Genomic DNA, 25,397 nt, shown 5'->3' with positions numbered 1-25,397 from the left:
CATCATATTGATTTGCAAATATTGAGTCATCTTTGCATTTCTAGAATAAATTCCACTGGTCATGGTGAATGGTCCTTTTGATGTATTGTTGATTGCAGTCTGCTAATAATTTGTTGAGGATTTTTGTATCTATGTTCATCAGGGATACTAGCCTGTAGTTTTCTTTCTTTCTTTTTCTTTCTTTCTTTCTTTCTTTCTTTCTTTCTTTCTTTCTTTCTTTCTTTTTAATTAAAAAATTTTCAATATTTATTTATTTTGGGGAGAGCACAAGCAGGGGAGGGGCAGAGAGAGGGGGACAGAGGATCTGAAGCAGGCTCTGTGCTGACAGGCCAACAGCAGTGAGACTGATGTGGGGCTCAAACTCATGAACCATGAGATCATGACTTGAGCTGAAGTCAGATGCTCAACTGACTGAGCCACCTAGGTGCCCCTCTTCCGTCCTTCCTTCCTTCCTTCCTTCCTTCCTTCCTTCCTTCCTTCCTTCCTTCTTTGCTTTCTTGCATTCTTGTGGTCTTTGTCTGGTTTTGGTATAAGGGTAATGCTGGCCTCATAGAAAGTAATTGGAAGCTTTCCTTCCTCTTCTATTTTTTGAAATAGTTTGAGAAGGATAGGCATTAACTCTTCTTTAATGTTTGGTAGAATTCACCTGTGAATCCATCTGGTCCTGGACTTTGGGGGATTTTTTTGATTGTCAATTCCATTTCATTACTAGTAACTTGCCTGTTTGGATTTTCTATTTCTTCCTAATTCAAGTTTTGGAAGATTGTATGTTTCTAGAAATTTATGCATTTCTTGTAGGTTGTCCAATATGTTGGCATATAATTTTTTTGTAGCATTCTCTTATAATCCTTTGTATCTCTGTGGTGTTGGTTCTTATTTCTCCTCTTTCACTTCTGATGTTGTTTCCTCTCTTTTTTTTTCTTAATGAGTCTGGCTAAATTTTTTTTATCTTTTTAAAGAACTATCTCTTTGTTTCATTGATATTTTCTATTTTGTGGTCTCTATTTCATTTATTGCTGGTCTGGTCTTTATTATTTCTTTCCTTCTGCTAACCTTGAGCTTTGTTTATTCTTTTTCTAGTTCCTTTAGGTGTAAGGTTAGATTATGTATTTGAGATGTTTCTTGTTCTTTGAGGTATTCTTGTATCAATATAAATTTCCCTCTTAGAACCATTTTTGCTGTGTCCCAAGGATTTGAGACTGTTGTGTTTTCATATTCATTTGTTTCTATGTATTTTTTAAATTTCTTCTTTGATTTCTTCATTGACCTATTGGATGTTTAGCAATATTTTTATATTTTTGTTTTCTCAGTGAGGAGATACAAACGTAGAATCCAAAATCTGAGTAACAGAGCTCCAAGGAAAAGAGGCAGACCAAAAGGTAAAAAAAAAAGATGTAAAATATGTATGCATTTTCCATTTTCAGTAACTAAACATCTAAATTTTCATGCTTTATTCTATGTTTTTAACAACCTACTTCCCTATTGCTTTATGTAGCTGTACTGTTGAGAAATACATCAGATTTAGTCAATTTCCAAAATGTCACAGGGAGAGAAAGATGGCAACACCACAAAAAAGTAATTTGGTGGTGAATCTGCAATCAGAAACTGGGGCCCAAGTGCCACTGCAGTGCTGCCTCTACTGAGCTGATAGCTTTTCAGCTTAGAAGTCGTTTTAGCCATAAAACACTATGTCACTCACAAATGATGTAGCTGTCCTTCCTCATGTCCCATGACCTTGAGGTAATCATGTGAACTTGAGTGTGTCACTCTCTCCCTTCTGCCTCAGTTTCCTTATCTATAAAGTAAGATAAATAGTAATAGACTCACTGCCTTCCAAGGCCCATCTCAACCTCACATACAGCTTTATATCCTGTGATTTTGATGAAAGGAGAGTCTAGCTCACACACTAGTCCCAAGAGGACTTAGACATAGAGAAACTGAGAGCAAGAGAATGCATGTTTGCTAATAATGGCTACTACTCAACAGACTCAGACTGTAGCTAGGGCTGGGGTTTAAGTTTGGCCACCTATGGGAAAGAAGAGGACAGACAGCACAGAGAAAGCAGAGAGAGCTTTCTCATCGGACAGTGGGCCTTGACCCTTGCAAGAAAAGAGAGAAGGGGTGGCGGGGGCGGGGGGGGAGAGGAGGAAGGAAGGGAGGTAGATTGAGTCAGAACTGGCTAGTTTTCCTGGGCAAACCTACCACTTCATCATCACAAGTGACAGGAAAGGGCTGTTCCACAGAGAGCCACACTTGTGGGTTGGCTTTTGTCACCTGGCCACCATATTAACTACCATACTTGGCACAATCATGTTCTTTGGAACTGATCAATGTAGAGCAATTTTTAAAGAAAGTTTTATTTATTTACTTATTTATTTGAGGTCTACGTGTTACTTATTTTACATCTCTTGAATCTTTAGTATCAATAGCTATGCTTATGATTCCTTTATGAAGGTTTGGGAATCTCTCCTCTCTATGTACCTCCATAAAATCTTGATAAACTTCCTTAGAGTGATACTTTGTAGAGTAGAACATGCTTGATCTTGGGATGTGATTCCTCTTAGAATAGGAATCATCAATAAATATCTCCTGGGTCCATTGTATCTTGATGAGTTTTTAAAAACCCTTTGTTATAGCAAAGGCCCGCAAAATGAAGGCTTTTTGTGCTTGGTTGAAGAAAAAGATTCCTTTCCAGCCTCATCTGATCATAGTCTGCTTAAAGGAAAGACCAGATGGTTGAGTATCTGGAGGAGATTTTATCCTGGGCCCTGAACTACCCAAATTAGTACCCCAGGATTCCAGCCATGGGCACAGACCTTTAGAAAGAAAAAGCATCCAGGTGTGTCCCTGCCCTCAACATTCAAACACTTTTGAATAATGGTAGATACAAATATGCACATGGACATGACTCAATCTTTTTTTTGGACACAATCAACACATAAATTAGACACTACATTCTTCTGGGACATATTTTAAATCAACCCTTTGTGCTATCACTACCTACACCTTTTAGAATTTGGGCATCAGCTTCTAGAAGTTCCCTTTCATTGGGTTAGTTCTGAACTCCTTGATCCTTTTTGCCACCACTTTCAACACAAAAATCTTCTTTCAAGTTTGGAGTTTTGGGCAGCTATCTACTTGTAGAATCCACCATGTGATCTCTCTTGAGACCTTATATTCCTGCTTTTTAAAAACATATATAATTTATTGTCAAGTTAGCTAACATACAGCGTATATATAGTGTGCTCTTGGCTTTGGGAGTAGATTCCCATGATTCATCACTTACATACAACATCCAGTGCTCATCCCAACAAGTGCCCTCCTCAATGCCCATCACCCATTTTCCCCTCTCCCCTGCCCCCCATCGACCCTCAGTTTGTTCTCTGTATTTAAGCATCTCTTATTGTTTGCCTCCCTCTCTTTTTGAAACTATTTTTCCCCTTCCCATCCCCCAAAGGAAGTCTTCAGCATCTTCCTTTAATTTGTATTTTTATCTGTGAGCATTAACTTTTCTCATATGTAAAATGAGGACAGTATTAGTTCCTATTTGATCACTTGTTCTAAGGATGAAGTAAGTTGATAAGGACAAGGTCTAAGGATAGCTCTTGGCGCACAAGAAGCACTCAATAGATGTCTAACTCACTCTTCTTACCCAGTTGCTTTGGAAATACATAAAACACTATTTCAAATTTATTTGGACTGACTTAGAGATAATAGTAAAAGAAATATAGGATGAATCTCAGTTAAGTATCATCTTTGTAACTAAGTCTAGGCCAGGGTTCAGCAAACTATGGCCCACAGGACAAATCTAGCCCACTGACTGTTTATAAATAAAGTTTTATTGGAACACAACCACATCTTTTCATTTCAGTGTTATCTATGAATGCTTTCACAATACAACACCAGATTTGAGTAGTCACAACAGCAATTATGTACTTAAGTATTTACTCCCTGGTCCTTTACAGAAAAAAGTTCCTGACTCCTGATCTACACATTTGCTGTTTTTCTCGAAGTACTAGACAGGCTTCTGAAAAGTTACATTTGAATGGTGTTTTTGCAAAACAATACTATTTGAAATGTAATATTATAAACAAGACACATTTATGTTATTTTTTTACTTTCTCAGGGAGAAAAACAGTCAACACTGGGCCTTTGAGAAGAGTCAGAAAAAGAGGTAAAAGGAAGGAATTAATATACTTTTGATAATTAAGTATCTAAATTCTTGTTTTATACTCTGTGTTTGGAGTGATCCATAAATTTTCTTAACTGGCTCTTAGAGCAAGTGACAAATGTTATGATATTCATTGGCCTTGGTTAATTTCAACAACAAGACAAGATGGTAGTAACACCCACTCCATTGATTAGTCAGTTGATCTGAGAGATCCTAGGCCTCCTTGGGCCCATACAGAGATTCTTTCACTACACTGATGACACTTGAAGAAGGAAAATATAAAGAAAAAAAATACAAACGGTGTGACTCACATGATTTTTAGCTGATCTCTTACAGCTTAGAGAGCCATAGGTTGCCCATCAAGAGGGACCCTCGCTGGTAATACAAGACCTATGTCCTAATTCCCAAACTTCCTTTGGTTGTGTGACTTTGGATCACCATTTGTGGGTGTTTTACTCCATTTCCTTCTCTGGGTGAGTGGCAGGTAAATTAGACTGGGTGGCCTTCTAGGCCTACCCCAGCTCTAACCGAACTGACTCTGGGAAGACCATGGCCACCCATCTTTCCCATCCCAGAGAGAAGCCCCAGCATGTGTCTTTAATGAATCCCCCTAAATGTTGGCCAGAATGTTCTGAAGTCAGTTTTAAGACTTGCAACACCTGCTTCGGCAGAATCAGATCCCAGTGACCCTGCCCAAAAGATGTGCAGAGGTCCCCTCCCTGAGCCATTTTCAGTTCTAGCACACTCCACCCTGAGTTTCTCCTTCAGCCACAGAGAAAGCTCACATGAAGTAAAAGTGCAACAGGCAGAGAACAAGGAGGGAAGACAGACACCATCCCTTCTAGGCACTCCATTACAATCCTGTTTTCTGTCCCTCAGCTGATTCCTCAAGTGAGGAGACAAAACTAAAAGCTGAAGGGCTTATCTCCATCTACATAACTTCAAAGCAATAATATGATAGGAGGAAAATTATTGCATGATGGGGAGTTGTAGTCAACAAACTTGGAGATTTAGACACCTCCACACAAGACATTTAATGCAGGCTTTCAGAGGATGACATTATCTTTGTGCATCTAATCTGCTATAGAAGAAAGACCTAGAAGGGTAATGAGTTCATGGGGCAAATCCCTCCAATACATTTTAAATTATAAAAGAAAGATCTCAAGAGGGAGGAGGTCGGAATAGTGCACAGTTGTAGAGAAAGGTGGAATAAAAACAACAATGCTTCTTTGCAGGTCCAAGAATTCCCAGAGATACAAATATGAATTTTCACCTTCGAAAAGTTCCTGTGACCTGTGGAGAGGCAAAGGGGATTTTATATAAGAGAAAAATGAAAGAAGGTGGGCTTCATGGTCTTCTATGCTTTTCAACTGGAAAGTACCCGTGTGAATAATATATTGTTCAGGGGTAGACACCTGTGTCAGGGGTTTCCCAAGACCATCCCCAGGTTTGGTGATTCCCTAGGAGGATTCGTAGGACTCGGCATATAGTGAACTCATGGTGATGATTTACTAAATTGGAAGGGTACAAAGTAAAATCAAGGAAGGAAAAGACACACAGGACAAAGTCCAAAGGAAACCAGGTGCCAGTTTCCAAGGGTCTCTCCTGGTGGAGTCACACAGGGTGCACTTAATTCTCTAGCAATGAATTGTAGCAACATGTATGAAATGCTGTCTACCAGAGGAATCTGCCCCTCTGAGTCTCAGAGTCCAGGTTTTTATCAGGGGGTCATCACGTAGGTGCCCTCTGCCTAGCACATGCCAAAGTTCTAGACTCCCAAAAGGAAACCATATTGTTTGTATAAACAGTTTAGGGCAGCGAGACACTCTTAAGTTCTAGGAATGGTAGGACCCCTCCCTAAATGCAAGTTCCCAGATACCAGTCAAGAGCCAACCTTGCAAGCAGACGTTTCTAAAGGTAGCAGCCTCAGGTCTGCCCTGTTAACTCTTTTCTGCACAGCATCCCAGATAGGGAAGAAATGGTATTTCCACACTTAAAATTAGCAAACATAACAGGACATTTTTCCTTTCCCCCATGGAAATGGTCCACAGGATGCTGTCCAGCACCCAATGAGATCAAGTAGTTTAATATCAGGGCAGAAAAGGTACATGTTTGAGAAATCTGGCAACAACCTTCACGGTACCATCCTCATAACATCTGTAGAGCCTTGATCTCGCTGGGAGGAGCACAGGATTTAGAATTCGAGGACCCAGATTCATGTTTCAGCAATACCAAAAGTGTGTGTTTCGTCTGGGCCAAATTCCTGGTCTTTCTTACCTTGACCTTCCTCCTGTACAAAATGAGAATAATAATAAAACTTGCCATGTTATTATGAGGGGGAAAAATGAGATAATGGGTATAAAATACTTTGCAAATCATTATTGTTAAAGTACACTATAAACATTCATCTGTCATAATTGATTCCCCCTTCCCCAAATATAGTTCTTTAGGCACCAACAAGTGTTAATGTTTCCCTGGGGCCAAATTTCAGGTGTGTACTTTAACTTTGCCCCCTTGATGACATTTCCATACTTTTCACATAAAATAGCTTTGAGTCCAAAATATGAGAAATAACTGATTGCCATTAGCTGGATGACCAAAAGGTGAGGCAGATGTGGTGGTGGTGACAGCAGCCACTCATCCACCTGTGTGGCCTCGCGTCCCCTCTGAAACCCAGCCTACCTCTCAGAGAAGGCAAGAAGAAGAAGCCTGCTCATCCATCTTCAGGGCCATTCAGTTTTTTCTCTTTTGAATGTAGTGAAATACTTTTAAAAAATACATGTTGGTGTTAATTATTTTCCTGTTGCACAAAGGTCAATGATATGCGTGCACACGGCAGGAAGTCCCCTCTTGCCCTTGCCTTTCAGGCTGCTTGTAGGGCCCTGAGAGGGATCTCAGCTCTCTCGCTACAGATTCTGAGCCAAGATCCACGGGGCGGTGGTGGGGGGGGGGCCATATTTGGGGGGGTTTTGTAGTTGAGAAGGCGCTCCCTTATGACTTCTTATTTTTGTCTCACAGGAATCGCACAGAGGTGTATAAAGGGTGAGGATGGAAGGTGGTTCACCCTCAGGGAATTTGAAATTGAAGGAAACCACGGACCATCCAAGAACTGGAAGATGAGCGTGAGGTGTGGTGGATTCCCCCTGAAACAGCTGATTGAGGTATCCCAATGACACAGGGCTTAAATCAAGGGTTTAGTGTCACGGTTCATCAGCTCCAAGCATCAGCAGAATTTCTCAGTGTCCGGAAAACTGCCACGACCCCCTTGCCCAGATCACAATGCACATGTTACGTACTAACATTCCACTCAAGAGTATTTTGGCTGCTTTATATTAGACGTTAATCCTCTAAATGCATGAGCTATTATCCTTTTGTTTTTTGGAGTTTTTTAATGTTTTTTAAAATTATATTTATCTTGAGAGAGAGAGAGAGCATGAGCAGGGAAGGAGGAGAGAGAGAGAGGAAGAGAGAGAACCCCAAGCAGGCTCCATACTGTCAGCACTGCGCCTGAGGCAGGCCTGATCTCACAAACAGAGAGATCATGACCTGAGCCGAAATCAAGAGCCAAATGTCCAACCGACTGAGCCATCCAGGCACCCCCCAAGCTCTTACCCTTTTGAAGGCAGAACCGTAAATTATGTCTCTGACTCAACCACTAATAATTGCCACTGTGTAATCTGGTCACAGAAAGTAATTTAAATTGGTGTGTGTCGGGGGTGGGGGGGAGACTAAAGTTTAAAGTGGCATGGTAGATCTCTGTATCTGAAAATAACACATCAGTATAAATGTTTCTTGGATTGCAGAATACTTTACCGTTATTTCTTTTGATAGCTTTCTGAGATTCATTCTTGAAAGAGAATATAAATAAATTGCATTTCAAAATATCTCCTTTGGCCCCCATATCAGCCCCTTGACGTGGACAAAACAGGCTGGCTCTCTATTGCAGACAAGCTCATGCCTTCTGACTCTGTCGCATGACCCAGATGTCCCTTCCTTGTGCCACTCTAATGATGAAGAAAAGCTCTTTGCTCAGCAAATATCTACCGAGTTGCATCTAAATCCACAGGGTGTAAGGTGTGAGCCCCAGCCATGCCGGAGGAGGGCTACATGTTTATGACACAGGACCAGGTACCTCCTTGATGCAGTAGGTGGCACACGAGCCTCGTCACCAGGGGACCACACAGCACACGGTGCTATAAGGAGGGGTGCTGGCAGGAAGAGATGCAGTGGCTCCAGGAAGGGAGGATTATTTCTGAACTTGGGGTTGAGGACAGTTTCATGGAATGGTTTCCACTGAGCTGAGTCTTTTTTTTTTTTTTTAATTTTTAAAATTTTATTTAGGGACAACTGGGTGGCTCAGTTGGTTAAGTGTCCCACTGTGGCTCAGCTCATGATCTCACAGTTTGTGAGTTCAAGCCCCGCATCAGGCTCTGTGCTGACAGCTCGGAGCCTGCCTCAGATTCTGTCTCCCTCTCTCTCTCTCTGCCCATACCACCCCCCTCAAAATTAAATAAACATTTAAAAAAATTATTGATTTAAAAGTAAAACATAAATTTATTTACTTCCAAGTTAGTTAACATATAGTGTAATAATGATCTCGGGAGTAGAATTTAGTGAGTCATCACTTACGTATAACACCCAGTGCTCACCCCAACAAGTGCCCTCCCTAATGCCCATCACCCATTTAGCCCATCCTCCCACCCACCACCCCTCCAGCAACCCTCAGTTTGTTCTCTGTACTTACAAGTCTCTTATGGTTTGCCTCCCTCTCTGATTTTATCTTATTTTTCCTTCCCTTCCCCCTATGTTCATCTGTTTTGTTTCTTAAATTCCACATATGAATGAAATCATATGATATTTATCTTTCTCTGACCAGCTTATTTTGCTTAGCATAATACATTCTAGTTCCATCCACATTGTTGCAAATGGCAAGATTTCATTCTTTTTGGTTGCTGAGTAATATTCCATTGTGTATATATACCACGTCTTCTTTATCCATTCATCAGCCGATGGACATTTGGGCTCTTTCCATAATTTGGCTATTGTTGATAGTGCTCTGAACTGAGTCTTAAAAGAATAGTCCTGGAGTGCCTGGGTGGCTCAGTTGGTTAAGTGTCCAACTTTGGCTCAGGTCATGGTCTTAGGCTTGTGAGTTCGAGCCCCACGTTGGGCTCTGTGCTGACAGCTCAGAGCCTGGAGCCTGCTTCAGATTCTGTGTCTCCTCTCTGCCCCTTCCCCAGTGCTCGCTCACTCTCTCTCTCTCTCTCTTTCTCAAAAATAAATAAACATTAAAAACAATTAAAAAAAAAAAGAATAGTCCTGATGAGCAAAAATGTAGGAACAAGGCATTCTACATAGAAAGGATGGAGTGAAAATCCTGCCTGTGATTTGTCAAGAAGTTGTAAGCTTGTTACGTGGGCTGAGCGGATGGAAGACATCTTAAGGCCAGAGGAAGGAGTCTGGACCCTTCCTTTCATCATGAGGGGATCATGGGGGGAGGGGGGTGTTGAGTTAGTGATGACTGACATAGGTGAGACACTGCTTTAGAAGTATTAATCCAGTCAGGGATACCCCAATGGTTCAGTCGGTAAGCATCCAACCCTTGGCTTTGGCCCAGGTCATGATTCCAGGGTATGTGACCCAGCCCTATGTCAGACTCTGCACTGAATGTGGAACATGCTTGGGATTCTCTCTCTCTCTCTCTTTCTCTCTCTCTCTCTCTCTTACCTGAGCCCCTCCCCTGTTTGTGCTCTCTTTCTCTCTCTAAAAAAAAAATTTTTTTTTAATAGAAGTATTAATCTGATCAGAGAATGCAAGATGGGTTGGAGGATGGAGTGCTTGCAGCCACAGATACTTCATGTGACCTTGACTGCTTCTGTGCCTGATACACCCCCACTCAGCCTGCAAGGCCCAGTTCAAACAGCATACTCTCTAAAGTCCTTTAAAACCCTCTGCCTCTGTTTCTTGTGGCTGCTGTAACAACTTTTCACAACCTGGGTGGCTTAAAACAATAGAAATCTATTATCCTAACAGTTCTGGAGGCCAGAAGTCTGAAATCAGTTTCATTGGGCTCAAGTCAAGGTGTTGGCAGGGCTGGTTCTTTCTGGAACCTTCCAGAAGTTTCCTTGCCTTTTTCAGCTTCTGGAAGCTGCCTGCATTCCTTGGCTCAAGGCTCTTCCTGACGTCACTCCAACCTCATGTTTCATCGTTACACCTCTTACTACTCACTCTGACCCTCCTGCCTCCCTTGCAAAAGGATGCTTGTCATTACATTGGCCCAACATAGATAATCAGAATGATCTTCCTATTGCAAGATCCTTAATTTAATTACATTTGTAAAGTCCTTTTTACCACTTAATTTAACATGTTCAGAGGTCTGAGAATCTGACCATCTTTGGGGGTCGTTATTTAGCCTACCATACTGACCCATCTCTGGATCCAAAATACTCTGTGAGAGCATGGTTTGCACTTCATCACTCTTACCATCATCACCTTACCATCACCATCACCATTACATGATGGCTCTTCCCACTTGTCTCCCCAAAGGCATGGACACCTTTATGTGCCCAAGGCCACTAAGAGCCTGCCCCAGTCTGTCACTCACTGGCTAAGTGCCAGTGGAGTAGCTATAGCATGTGAGGTATAAAGACACAAGCTAGAGAGGTCCTGGAGGTTGGACAGGAAGCGGTGGGTATAGCAGACATTGTGAAGGAAAACCTGGCATGGCTATGAGGGGAGCAAAAGAGAGGGCACGGTTTTTAAAGTTGCCCTTAAAGCTAAATCTGGGTAAGAGAGAGCAGTGTGTTAGGGATTCGGAGAGGGATGTTATTTTCCATGAAAACACTTTGAATTTGTGCTGACAGTGGGGCATATCTGGAAGGCAGTTGGAGATACAAAGCTCACAGAGTAGAAACAAGGACCCATTTGGCATTAATCTCATTTCTATTTCAGAATAAATTTCTACCAGACCCACCAAGAAAAAGGAGAAGAAAGGTAATTATCACATGACCTTCTACCAATGTCTCACCCCTTGGAATAGATAATAGTCGTGTGTCACCTGGTGAAGCAAGAAACCCAAATCACATTCTCTCCCATTCTCTTATATCTTTCCTCTCTTTCATGCACACACGCGTGCTTGCACACACACGCACACACACACACACACACACACACACAAACTCACACTGAGGATTTCTTCAAGAGGTCTTTCTTTAAGGGAACTTTCAATTCCTTTATGGAGATGTAATCCTAGAGAATAGAGAGGTTGGAAGGCTGATGTGCACTGGGTCAGACATTGTTGACCTAGAAGAGTTTTCCTTTGTGGAGAGACACCATGGACATGATTTTGTAGCTGAGCGTCTCTGTGTAAAAGCATCAGGCCTCACCAGATGGGTTTTGCACACCTCAGTTCTGTCTATGGAGCAAATTCTCTTTCCTTCAAAGTCCCCTTCTGGAGCTCACGGACCAGTGGTTTTCATGCTGTATGGATTCCAGGGAAGGTGGTGGGATAGTTGGTGTCTTCTATGGCCTGTCCAAGAGTATGTGTGAGAGATAACCTGTGTGGTACAGAAAGGATATGGAAGAACTTCCATTTTCTTGACCTCCAATAGAGGTGACCTTGAGAGAGAGAGACCTTGGCCCATCTCTGCCGTACCAGAAAGTCACGGTCTTCACCAAGCTGGTTTCTGGGACAACCTGCCCCACTGACCTTCTGCTAGAGACTCAGTCACTAGGGTCTGCATCCACTGGGTTTTCTGGAGAAAGAGATGCTATTTGTTCTGTTCACTAAGAGGAAACTTCTCCACCCAGTGCTAGGGAGCCGAGGGTTACAGCCTTGTGACCACCTCAGTTCTCAGAGCATCGCTCCAGAGGGTCTCTTCCTTCCCCAGACCCTAGGCTTCTGTCCTTTGTGTCATCAAATGACAGGTGGTGCTTCTGGCAGTTTCCCTGCTCATACGATTCCTGTTAAGCCTGATAGTGATAGCTGAGGTGTTCCAAGATAGTAAGATATAAAACTCCAATCCGATCATTTACCGGCTGCTAAGAAACCTTGTCTCTGAGTGACAGTTGTGTTCATTTGTTTGTGCACTTATGTATCCATTTAACATGGGGAGCAAGCGCTAAGCACTAAGTGTATGCTTGGCCAACAGCAGTGCGCAGGAGGCCAAACAGACCCAAAGGATTGTTTCAACTTTGTTGTCTAATATGGGACCATAACTATCGGGGTGGGGTGGAGGTTCTAGGCCCTTCTGAGAGGCAAGCAGTGATGTGGCTGCCTCCCAAGTCATTGTACTTTGGATCACACTGTGTGACTTGTCTATGGCCTCTCTGCCTTGGGCTGGAGGTAAAAGTTGAGGCCGCCGTTGTTCCAGACTGAAGAAAGCCAACTCATTCCACAGATATCAGTCAGTGCAAGCTTTTGGGATTCAGGAGAAAGTGGTGAGGTGCTTAGCTTCAGGAAGAAGAACTATAGGACTGGGGACCTTAGACCCATTTTATCTTCAGGGCTATGTCCTGAGTGAGCTGCAGAAGACAGTGGGGTTCTTTGGGACAGCTTCATGGTGTCCAGGATTCTGGGCACTGTGGCTGCTGGGGGCTGTGAATATTCAGTCCTCAGCCTGATTCTCTCATTGCAATCCCAGCCCCATCTGTGGCATCCAGGGCCAGAGTCCCCTCATAGCTTCACAAAGGCCTGCCTTGGGTCTGAGAGCCAGAGAATGAACTTACATTGGGCCAAACTGCCAGAAACAAACAATTTCATGCTTTTTAATTCTCCTGTTAGATATATAGATCCATAAAAACAGATCTAAAACAGAGGGAGGGCTGTGGCATGAATCCTTTACATAAAGAAGTCCGCTCAAATGTGTGGTCAATAAAAAATCATATACAATATTGTCATTCAATCTTTATCTCTTTTCTACAGACTGTCCCAGAGTATGGGAGAGATGACCCTTACGTAAGTACTAATTCCCACCTGTAACCCCAGAATAATACTGGCCTTGTTCCTCCATACATTATCTGTGTCACTGCTGTGCTCCCCCAAAGCATGTGCATACTCAGTTGGAGCATGTCACCGTGTGTGATGAGCAGAGAACGGCAGACACATCACCCACACCAGGGAGATGGTTCTGGAGCTGGTGTCTCTGCATGAAAGCATCCTTTCAATTTGTTCAGGGAAACTTTCCTGTTTATTTCCCCTCGAAAGTGGGTAGGAGAGGCAGAACTCTAGATCACTGGGGCCTCTAGAGCCAGTGGTAATAGTCAAGACTGGCTTGCAGATTAGGGGTAAGGAGCAAATTTGAGAGAATATGAGCATTTAAAGGTGATAGGGAAGGAAAGGAAAACCCCAAATATCTACTCTAAGGTGCAGGCAGAGCTAAGATGGTTTTAAGCATCGGCCAGAAGGAACAGGCTGGGCCCAGCTGGCAAGTCCAGGGGTGGGCCCTGTCACGAGTCCTGCAGAGAAATATACACAGGGCAAGTGGGTGCTGCAGAGTAATGTATTCACGGTCCTCATGGAAACCCTGGAGTCCATCTGAAGGGAGCCATCAGGTGCTGAGCTGGCTAAGACTGAAGCCTTCAACACGGAGCAAGTCACAGACAGTTCTACGCTAACTGCTCGGGTAGTGCTCGATGATGTGCAGACCATTCTGTCCATTCTCCGCTTTGCTACGGCTGGCTGCTTCAGAGTCGGCCAACAGCAGAGATGACCCCTCTGTCTAAGATAAATCACACTTTGATTGTTTTCATTGCAACAAGATGGACATTTCAGGCAGTCAGCTTTTTGCACAACTCCAGGGGGAACCTCCCATTTTAGTATGATGTGCAGCTGTACTGATATGGGACGCCAACAGAGAGGGGATAGAAAAAGGTCGCCAAGCCCATGCTGGCCTTCTAGCAAATGCATTGCCCAGCACGATCTAGATGCATCCACACCACTCCCATTCCTCCGCTGGAGGTGGGACCCTTGAATCCTGGGGTCTGTGCAACTTTTCTGATTTCTGAAATGGACACATAGGGCTATTTCTTACAGCTCACCACCAAGCCCTCTGTGAAGATTAAAAGGCACCTCTTCCAGCAAGAATGTCCTCACTCCTTTCCATAACCTTTCTGTGACAGACTTTGTCGGCTGATAATAACTCTACTTACAGCTCCCAGGCCTTGATGGAAGAAATCCCTCTAGACCGTGGGCTCCCAACCTTGGCTGCTAATTGCCATCAGCTGAAGATCCCACCCTCAGAGGTTCTCATAGTAGTCTTCTAAGGTGCTGCCTGCAGGTTGACATTTTCCAAAGCAACTCTAGTGGTTTTAATGCACAAAGTTGACCACAGTGAGCCAGTGCTGTTCAATCTGTAGTGCCCATCAGAATCTCTGGGCTTCTGATTCAGTGAGTGAGGTGGGGGGCCTGAGAATTTACACTTTTAACAAGTTTCAATAGATGCTGCTCCTGGTGATCCAGAAACCACTGCTTTAGAAGCCAGAGGTCTCCACTAATGACTGCACCAGGGGAATGTTTGAAACATACTAACTATGTGTCCATCCTGGTGAAGCAAACCTCCAAAATCACATGCAATTAATTGAATCTCTGAGGGTGGGGCCTTAGGCATCAGAGTTTTTTTTAAAGCTCCCCAGGTGATTCTACTGTACAGCAGATTGAGAACCACTGCCAAGCAAAAGGACAAATTTCTTGCTAAATAGATTAAAGAGACAGGGGCACCTGGGTGGCTCAGTCAGTCAAGCCTCCAAATTTGGCTCATGATTTCGCAGTTTGTGGGTTCAAGCCCCACATCGGGCTCTGTGCTGACAGCTCAGAGCCTGGAGCCTGCTTCAGATTCTGTGTCTCCCTCTCTCTCTGACCCTCCCCCGTTCATGCTCTGTCTCTGTCTCAAAAATAAATAAACATTAAAAAAAATTAAAAAAATAAAAACTGAATAAACATTTAAAAAAGAAAATAAGAAAAAAGACTGAAGAGACGTATGTCAAGTTCACAGGCTTCCTAGACTACAGACTGGCATGTTTATTCCAGCACGGGATTGGCATGTTTATTCATTCTTTCTCAGGGCCTACTTGCAGTGCACTTTATAAGATGATGGTCCAGAAATCTTGACCCATCAATGGTCAGCATCCACGAGTGTCATCTGTTATGACAAAAAAGAAAAATGGTTACATGGCCCCATACCAGGACCACCTCAGGCCCATGTGGGGATGTGCCCAGGTATGTCCCTGACAGGCTATTCCTTAAGTTTTCCCTTTCAATAAAGGGAAGACATGGACTAGATACAAGAGCCTAGAATTTCCTCTTATGTGTGACTTTTGTGTCCTTCTTATATTGAATTCACAGATGAAAAGAATTTACAAATTGAGACATATCCCAATTTACATCAGCTTATTGGGCACAGGGATGATATTCTGACTGTTATGATCTGGAACCCAAAAAGCAGGCCACTGTGCTTTAGCTAATAAGGCAGCATTGTAAGTAAAGGCTCTGCATCCTTGTGGCTGTAGACCTCACAGAGGCACTAAGAAGAAGATGGGATATTTGACAAATAAGATCAGCAGGACCAGTGACGGGATGGATATCTGGGATGCAAAAAGGGAGGGATGTATGTTCACTTCCAGGCTTCTGGGTGGATGCTGGAGTGCTTGGTGAGATGAGGGACAACCGAAGAGGAGCAGATCCAAGACAAGGAATGTGGTTGGGGTTGGGATGGGTTCAGACATGATGAAAAACATCTACCCGGAGGTGACGGAAAGTTGAGTTTGGATGTTTGAGGACTCGAAAGGTAACTAGAGATACCGCTTTAAAGTCTGGGGATAGATGTGGAAGGCGTGGTCATGGGAGCAGTTGTGGTCATCCAGCAGAGTGGAATGAACAGGGGACACAGGACAGAGCCCCAAAGATTTCCCATCATTCCAAGTGAAGAACCTGAACAAAAAGAGACAGAGGGTTAGCGAAAAAATCCAAGAGAGTGGAATATCCTGGAACAAAGTATGAAGAGTGTTTCTAGAAGGAAGAGGTGAAATGGTGCCCCCTGTCACTGCTCCCCTTCCTCATCACCATCAGGAGACCCAACCATATCACTGGGTTGGCCAGTCCCCAAGTCTGTGCACTATTTTGTACCTAGATTGTCACACGAGGACATAAATCCTTCTTCCAATCCACAGTATAGACAGGATATTTTCATCTAGGTGTAGAACTGCCACCCATTGGATGAAATGTTCCCCCACCATGCGGCTTTCCTCAACTGGTTCTCTTGCTTCCCAGGTGGTCCCAGGAGAGTATTCAGGTGTTCATCCTCTGGGCATTTCTCCAGCACAGACACACCACCTTCTTACATAGAAATTATAGTATGTAGGGATTCACGTGTTATTGCCACATAGATTATCACACACACACACACACACACACACACACACACACAACACAGGAGGAAAAAGGTGTGATTTCCTTTGCCCATCAATGGGCTCATTCCTTGACCAATTCTTATTTTGGTCTATTAATTCTATTGTTCTTAACATATGTTTGTTACCCCATAATACTTAGATACAAACACTATCAAATGTTTAACTTCACTAAATGAAATTAAATCTGGCTAAAGGTCCCACAGATTGGGGTGAAAAATCCAGCATCAGCCAATTTTGTGGACCCCTCCATCTTCCTTATATACAAAAACACCAAATCTTCTATGTGCTCAGAAAATGAGGGTAAGGCCTTGGGCTTCAACAGTGGCAATTGCTGGTAGGACCCTCCCTGGCCATTTGGAGGTAGCACCTCCGCACCTTACATGCCGAGCTGAGTCATGGGTATCTTCCCCCAGGCTCCCAGAACCAAAGAGCTCTGGCATCCTTCTGGTCATCTGTGCCCATGTCTTTCCAACCCAGAGGTACTGCCACAGGCCCAAGGACCCTCCAGGCACAGAGGCCATAGTGCAGGAACTCCTTCTCAGGTCCTTCAAATCATGGGAAACTTATGGCCAAGAAAATGGGATGCAGTGTTATGTCATAAGTTTAATCCATTACATTAAACTCTAGATAAATCACTCTTCAATGACTCAATGTAGATGATGCAATGTAGACAACTAGATAAGACACTGTATTATATTCACCGTATTACATTTATTTGTTAATAAATTCCTCAGGTTATCTTTAATCTCTCATTTGTTGTTGTCGTTGCTAGTCTGTATCAGAATCTCTGCCTTCATAAAGAAAACTGTAATGGTCTAATAACCACCTCCTCCCAAACTTCACTGCAGACCAGAATGTCTTCTTTTGAAATCCTCACTCAGTGTTGTTCCTTAATATTTTGAGGACAGAAATTTGTAAGTGTCACCTTGGTACAAGCAAAGGCCATGTGTTCTAAAGCCCCATGTGTTGACCTTCTGGGGACTTACTAGTCCCAGTGATGTCTACATTATCTCCCCTTCCAGCCGGAAAACTCAAATGAATGTGAGGTGTGCGGTGGACACGGGATGCTGTTCTGCTGTGATACTTGTTCAAGGTCCTTTCATGAGACATGCCACATCCACCCTATAGATGCTAAAAGGTTGGTGAGACCTGGCCCCCTCTTGCCCTTCCTTCTTGTGGCACAGCTCCTCCCACCATGTGCGTTCATCCTGCAAAGTTTGACTCCGGTTGTATGTGTCTTGATGCAGAGGGACCAGAGTCTTAAAGTATCAGGATCCAGAAATATGGTCCAAAACTGTTTACTACCGCCGGAAGCAGCAGATTAATGGGAAGCAAAAACTCTTCAAGTGGTTATTAAGTGTAATAGAAAGAGATGTTACCCCCACTCCCCCCACCAGGTTCCCAGACCCATGAACTTTGATGGGGGTGACGACACCATACATTAGCTGTTGGTTTAAAGAACATACCTGTGATGGGAACATTAAAAAGTTGACAAAGCTGGGGTTGTGGTGAGCCTTCAGAAGGCCATTTATACTGCATTCCTTTGCTCTAAAATCCCAGCAAATGTATCTTTGGTCAGAGCTGATGGTATGTTGGATAACATGGAGACTAATAAGGCATTCTGAAAGTGGTAGTGTGAGAAGAATTGCTATGGCCAAGGAGGATGGATGATTTCAACCAGGATTGTGTCTGTCCCTATGAAGACAGAGCATTGTCCCTTCATAATGGGAGAGTCTAATGTAATCTACCTTCTCCCAGGTAGTTCCCAGGGAATGGTGTCATCTCAGAGATTCAGCATAAAGCTCTGTAGTTGGGCAATCTGCAGAGGCAGAAGACAGGTCTGCTTTATTGTTGAGCCCATGTATAGTCCCCAACCTCACACCATGGATATTTGGTAGTGGGCCCCTCAAGCAAGCACTGGGGTAGCCAGGGAGAGAGGCAAATGGGATGTCCAGGAAGGATCACTGTATCCAGTTGATTACCGAGAGCTCTTCAGCGCAGGTAGCCTGGCAGAGAAGAATGGAGAATGAATCTGGAGGAATATGGCAGATGTCTGGCACCACTCTGTTCATAGATTTCCTTTCCAAGAAATTTCTGCAGCTCAGATTCTAGGCACAGATATGGCAATGCCAGAGGAGAGGATGCCTATAGTTCTGTGATCTTGTGCTAATTCAGCAACGTTGAGAAACAAGAGCTGGTTTCCTGATTTTTACTACGGTCTGATGGCTTACTGAAGCCCAAGACTCCAGTCCCTCACAGGGCTCATTACGGAGCCCACAGTGGCTCAGATGAGAACTCTTAGTTTTGAGGTGAAAGACCATCACCCCCCACGGCATCTCACTCAACAAACGGTCGGTCCTGGTACCACAATTAGTGGGAGGGGTGCCTGGCAAGGGTGCCCAAATGGGGCTCTCGTGCAAAGGAGTGTCCAAAAGAGAAGCTGGATAAAAGGTGGAAACCACCAGTCATTCCTGAACAGAGGGCTTCAGCAGCTATAGAAACAGTGGCTGATTCACAGAGCACCTACCTTTGCTGACCTTATGCCCAACCTTCCAGGGACCCATGGAGTTGCATCATCTGCAGGGTAAAAGCTATTAAGGAAAGGTACCCACAGAGCCAGGTATGTCACCAGGAATCAGAGGTCCTGAAGAGGCGGATGCTGCCTGAGGAGCAGTTGGTGAGTTGAAATGTAAACCTGAAGTCTCCTCCTTTCTGTTGACTTGAGAAAAGCAACACAGTCTTGCAGAGGCTGGAGGGATGGTGCCCAAGGGTGAACTGCTGTTCCTTGCTGTGCTTTGATCACATGACCTAACACTAAAGTTTGTATTCCAAAGAAAATTCCCATTCCATGTTTGTTTCACAGACCACAGTTCTGGGAGCTGTGCATTCTGTCCAAGCATATGTACACCTCATTCTCTCTAAGCTGCTTTTTGCTTAAAATCTCCTGTATCTTTTGCAGAAATGTGAGTTTGTCCTTTTGAAGGTCTATTCCTGTTCAAAAAGCTCCTTTTTTGCCTCAAAACCGCATTATGTAAGTAACGGCAACAAAGCCCCAAACTGGCATTCTCAAATTTGTGAGATGAATCCAATGGGTACCAGTGTTATTATCTTTCGTCTTATTGATGGGTGTCTGGGTCAGGTTACTCAGCCCTTGGCCACTTAGGCCGCTGTCACAAGGCGGCTTAAACAGCAGATGTTTAGCTTTCACATTTTTATTTTCATTCATTTCTCAGCTGGAAGTCCAAGATCAGGGTGCCAGTGTGATCTTACAGACTCCCAACTTCTCTTTGTGTCCTCACAAGGTGGAAAGAGAGGAAGAGAGCTGTCTGGGGTCTTTTTATAAAGGCACTAATCCCCTTCATGAAGCCCACCCTCACAATCTAATCGTCTCCCAAATCCTCACCTCCTGACGCCATCACAACGGGGGTTACAGGATTTCAACCCAGGAATGAGGGGGGTGAGGGGGAGGTGGGGAGGGCACAAGCCGTCCATCTGTAACAGCGGGTAGACTGGGAACAGTGCTAATAGCCTGTCCTTTGGCACTTTGACCAACAGGGTCGAGAGGCATCTCATGGCCTGAAAAGGCCCATGTGGCTAAGCAAAATCAAGAGAAAGCTGAATATGAAACTGTACATCCGAGTGGAGGGGTTTGTGCAGGACATGAGCCTCATCTTTCAGAACCACAGGGCATTTTACAAGGTGAGCGGCAACCCAGGGCGTCCCTCTTTCTGTCTTAAAGCCACTCTGCCTTTCATGGTCTTGTATCAGGGAAATGTTGCCGTTTCCCTTATCGTGTGGCCAGCCCACACAAGTACAAATTCTGGAAGTATTCTAAAAGCCCCGTGGTCTAAGGTGGGGAAAATTATAGCAAGCCAGAAGGTGTCTTTGCAAACATGACCTTGGGACCTCATCGTTTACTCACTTGTAGATACTCAGTTTTTGCCCACAGACAGCAGTAGACTGACGACCTCCTTCCAGAAGAAATGGAAACGCATGTTTTCCTGGACTTGGGTAGCTATGTGCGTGTCCCAGGAGTCTCCACCTCTGTCCCGGGTTCCTACGCTTACTCGGCCTAACTAAGGGAGCCAGTGGAGGGAGACTGGGTGCCGAGGCACAGACTCTGCCCGTGCACAGTTTGCTGTTGCCACTGTGCACCTGCCTGCTGGTATCCGGCCTCTCTGGGATGTGCGGACAGGGGCCTCCCCGTCACACCCGGGCAAGTGCCTATTTCCATTGGTTCCCAGGGCTGCAGTCCGGACGCAGAGCATGGGAGGCTGCTTCCAGACAGATCCCTCAAGGCCATGGTGCCAGGAAGGGCATCCCTACAGGCGCCAGGCCTCCCAGATCACTCCTTTGCTAGAAGTGTGTTGTAAAAGGCAACTAGTGTCTCTTTTCTCTAAAGGAAGGTACCCAATCAAATTTCTCAAATTTCAAAATCCTGGATTTCTTTATATACGAATTTTTTTAGGGCTGTATCAAAAAAGTAGTAAGCAAGGAATATCTCAAGGGGTGAAGGAGGAAAGGGGACATCATGAATCTGCCTTCAACATTTCCGTACCACCGTGGTCATGCAAGGCATAGGTGCTATGTGAGAAAATCGAACAACTAGAATTTTGGGGAAAAAAATGAATCAATACGTTTCTGATGAAGAATTGGACTATAATACAGTACAATTTTTTGCATCTCTGAGAAGAGATGATCTCTGAGAGAAATGATCAAGTTACCAGGGAACATAAGCTACTCTTAACTGTATTAATTCTCACTTAACACGTGGGATCGTCTAAAATGAAGCCTGGATTGTATGAGACAATGAGAACCAAACTCAGCAGCAATGGTTACTCTTGTTTTTGTCTTTGCTTTTCCAGAACAACCAGAAATTCATCAGACTGGGCAGTCAAGTAGAGGACGTATTTCAGAATAATTTCAGAGACACCTTTGCAATTCAGGAAAGAAGCGAGAACAGTCTCAGTCGGAGCCCCCTCTTTTATAAAGTAGCCCATCCCCCCCTTCCATCGTTAGCAACTACATGATAAGGCGCTGTGGTCAAAATGTGAACATTTTGCCTGTTGCTGTGCAAAAAACTTTTTCAAACATATTTTTTTGTTGCCATTTCCACTCATTTATTTTTCTAAATAAAATCTGAAATTATCCTGCCGAGTTATCTTATTGAATTATTTGGAGCGAAATTTACAATAGAAAACGTTGGGTCTTTCCACAAAGGCTCATCTTGTGTGTTTCCATTTGTTTGAATCTTTTATTAGGTCCTTAAGTGAAGTTTTTCACCTCTTTTCTCCTCTCCACACAAGACTTACCTGTTTCCTTCTTTCCTTTTTTTTTTTTTTTTTTTACACTCTCAGGTAGTTAATATTTTTTCATGTTATTGTGAAAGTGAACTTTTCCCCCAATATATTTTATTACCAAATATTGATCCCTAATAGAAAGCTACTGTAATTTATATACTGTGGTCACCGATTACCTTACTGAATACTGGATGGCATCCTTCTTTGCCTCATACCCAGTGGCATCAGGAAGCAGAGTAGCCAATTTTCAATTCACAGATCGTAATTGGCTCAGCTGATGGAAGCATTCCTCACCCGGGCCCTGAAAGCTCCGACAGTTCTTGGTTCTGTTGATGAATGGCTCTGCCGTGGCACTCTCGTGACCTTGCACGTCTCCACATAAACCACATAGGCAGAGTTTAACTGCCGCTGATTCGATCTGAGTCTTGGCAGACGGCCCTGCGATCATTCCAGAACACGAGAGCCTAGGAGGCTGGCGACACGTCCCACTCACCGCCTTATCTTGCAGAGGTTATCACGACACGCTCTCTCCTCAGGCTGTAAAATTCCAATGAGGTGTGAGGCCTCTGCCTCTTGTTTTAGACTCTGGCTGCTGGGCCCTGTAACTGCTCCACTGTGACCTGAGCGTGTGCCGCATCTCAGGCTGCTGCAAATGCCACGTCCCCTTTTGTTGGGCGCCACCCCTCGAGACAAAGGACATGGGGAGCGGGTGCCTTTGTTCTTCTTGCTTTTGCTGTCTACATAAGTCATAAACTGTCTGAATCTAAAAAAGGTGCATTGTTTCTTTACCAGCCAGATCAGTCAGCCTTGCTGGACAGGTTCCCGGATCCAGCATCTTCTGGCTAGAGCACCTGACAAGGAGTACCCCAGATTGGTAGCTGGTTCAGAGCACGCACTACGCCCTTCAGGGAAATACTTCAACTCAGGAATGATTGCCTCCAGCTCGTGCCAAAGGTGACTCTCCAACACACCACTTCATTCAATCATGAAATTTTGTTGTTGGAATGGGTCATTTTGAAGATGAAATTAATTTACGTACGTGAGCTGTTTAAAATCATGTCAGAGACACATGAATATACCACTGTGGCTGCACACAGTAGGGATTCTGTATTCAGAATGTTAATTCAAGCAAAAGGAGGCATTTCTAGTTGTCTACTTAACTAGTTGATAGATACTCAGACAAATGGAGGCCTTAAAAGCCAAAATTGATAGCCCTTCCCAAAGAGACCTTTGTCTATTTTCCAAGGTAACGATGCTCTGAAAAAAAAAAAAAAAAGAGAAAATTCTCATGTCCTTAAAAGATTATTGAATATGGACCCTCAGCTAATTCTGGGGTCTGAAACGTCACGATGGCCTGATGGAAGAGGTTCAGGCAGTAAATGTGGTTTTAATCTCCCGGTACACCTAGTGGGAGAAGTTTCTTAATGCAACCGATGAGAGTGTTTAGGGGTGATTCAGAAACAAATGTGACTGAAGCTCTGTCTCCCTTTCCTGATGTTATGACTGAAAGGAGAATGGTCTCCTACACAGGTAAAAAGTTCAGGGGTCCTGCCAGAAAATAAACTTTCTGGGGCTACAGTTAGCTAGAAAAATTCAATAAACTCCATCACTGACCAAGCAAAGCATTTTATTCTTGAAGATCTCTCCTTAACATATTCTATTTTTAGTCCTTTGCCTCCTGATAAAGTTCTATTTTTCATTTAGATTTACCTTTTATTTATCTTTTAGAATATTTTTTAAGTTTATTTATTTATTGAGAGAGACAGAGAGAGAACAAGCAGGGGAAGGGAGGAGAGAGACGGGGAGAGATGATCCGAAGCAGCCTCTGTGCCAAAAACAGAGAGCCATCAGAGAGCCCAAAACGGGGCTTGAACTCATGAACTGTGAGACCATGACCTGAGTTGAAGTTGGACATTTAACCGACTGAGCCACCCAGGCGCCACTCGATTTACCTTTTAAATGCTACCTCTTTTTTGTTTGCTTTGTTGAACTGCGGGGATCAGTAATGTGGATTCATTCTTTCACTGTTATCTAGGATTGGTTCTTTTCAACCTCCCATTTTTATTTTGTGGCAGAAACAGTAGTATTGTCCAAATATCATATATATCCCCCTAAGTTTTCCAGCTCCTTCATTAGGCACGTCTAAATGACTAAAACACCGACCAATGTATTATGATCACATCATTTGCGAGCTAATTCACAGAAAGGCACTAAGAATTCCCTGTGTACCCTCTCCTGCCACGTTGATTATGGAGGCCTTGTTTTGAGATGAGAGAGCCTAGAGATTGACCCCACCTGGTACTTGACCCCACCCCAGGAGGGCTCCCCGATCCACTGTGACTTTGAGTTAGCAAGAAGGAAACTTTGTTGTCTACACCACTAAAACTCGAGGGTTGTTTATTGCCATAGCGTGACCCAGAAAGAGCTGGCTGACGTGTATTGGAGACAAGAGAGAAAAGCACTTGTAGCAGTGGGTGTTTAGGGTGTACGACCAGGAAGGGTAGAACATAAGACTGGATAATGGAGGGGCGCCTGGGTGGCTCAGTCAGTTAAGCATCCAAACTCTTGATTTCAGCTCAGGTCATGCATGATCTCACGGTTTGTGAGATCCATGAAATCAACGAGGAGCCTACTTGGGATTCTCTCTCCCTCCCTCTCTGCCCGTCTCCCACTCTCTGTCTCTGTGTCAAAATAAATAAATAAACTTAAAAAAAACTGGATAATGGAGACTTCATTGACACGGAAGCCCTCTCCTCTGATCAGGGCGTAAGGCCCTGGCACAGGCACCTGGACCTGGTCATGTCTATGACTGAACCGGCTCTTTGAAGCTTGGACAAAAGGATTGCATTTAGCAAATGAAGTGGAGAGATGCACCAAATGCCTTAGCCTAGTACCGAAGAAGGGGTCAGAAGGCTCAGAGAGGTAGGAATGTTCACGTGGGTGGATCAATGAGACCTGAAGACATGCCATATGGCTTGTGACCCAGATGAGCCCGGGGGACATTCCCTTTACAAAACGAATAAGAGCTGCATTGTGTGGGAGTGTTGGCATTGTCGAGACCCTCACTTTTGCCTCTCATCTATAAACCAGGGGTAACACCAATCCAGACCCAATCTCCCCAGACCCCTCCTCCTACTCATGGCCTAGAATACCACAGAGCTCGTTCCCGCAAGCAAGAAACAACTTCTCTTTTACCAATTACAAATGTTCAGATTCTATCTCATATAACAGATGGCCCACTTTAATAAAAAAGATTAATCTGGACTCTTTAAAACCTATTATCTTACCTTTGAATGATCTCGCAGACAACTGGATTTAATGTGTTGTGGAAATTTTGTTGAAGATTCCTTTGCACGCCAGGAATCTGATTTGCACACATTCTCTTCTAACAGGTATGCCAGGAGTAAAAAAGTGTCTCCAATACCCATGAGATTTATAAAGCATGAGAAGAAAATAGTAACTTGTACCTTGAAGAGCGGTAGATCTTGATATTTCACACAATTCACAGTCAGAATTGAGAC

At 43.8% G+C, this 25,397-nt stretch overlaps 1 protein-coding gene across 3 annotated transcripts in view; it reads left to right on the top strand.

Moving 5' to 3' along the window:
• LOC124516133 (nuclear body protein SP140-like protein) overlaps window positions 1-21,726 on the top strand; it is a 100,493-nt gene extending 78,767 nt beyond the window's left edge. For 2 of the 3 annotated variants that reach the window (XM_047085314.1, XM_047085313.1), the window contains 11 exons: window positions 1,311-1,379; window positions 4,127-4,174; window positions 5,407-5,511; window positions 7,190-7,332; window positions 11,123-11,164; window positions 13,095-13,127; window positions 17,599-17,714; window positions 19,133-19,253; window positions 19,536-19,607; window positions 20,132-20,275; window positions 21,442-21,726. In XM_047085314.1, coding sequence (XP_046941270.1) covers window positions 1,311-1,379; window positions 4,127-4,174; window positions 5,407-5,511; window positions 7,190-7,332; window positions 11,123-11,164; window positions 13,095-13,127; window positions 17,599-17,714; window positions 19,133-19,253; window positions 19,536-19,607; window positions 20,132-20,275; window positions 21,442-21,606 — 1,058 coding nt within the window. In that variant the 3' untranslated portion in view covers window positions 21,607-21,726. Of the gene's footprint in view, window positions 1-1,310; window positions 1,380-4,126; window positions 4,175-5,406; window positions 5,512-7,189; window positions 7,333-11,122; window positions 11,165-13,094; window positions 13,128-15,231; window positions 15,387-17,598; window positions 17,715-19,132; window positions 19,254-19,535; window positions 19,608-20,131; window positions 20,276-21,441 lie in introns of those variants that run through there. The other variant, XR_006962986.1, reaches the window with a different exon arrangement.
• Window positions 21,727-25,397: the final 3,671 nt, after the last annotated feature.

This window comes from Lynx rufus, unplaced genomic scaffold (genome assembly GCF_022079265.1).
Source record: "Lynx rufus isolate CCGP_SWC_20201006 ecotype Redwood Valley unplaced genomic scaffold, mLynRuf1.p SCAF_2, whole genome shotgun sequence".
Lineage (NCBI taxonomy): Eukaryota > Metazoa > Chordata > Mammalia > Carnivora > Felidae > Lynx > Lynx rufus.
The sequence above is the reverse complement of the archived record's forward strand: the minus strand, read 5'-3'. Positions and strand labels throughout refer to the sequence as shown.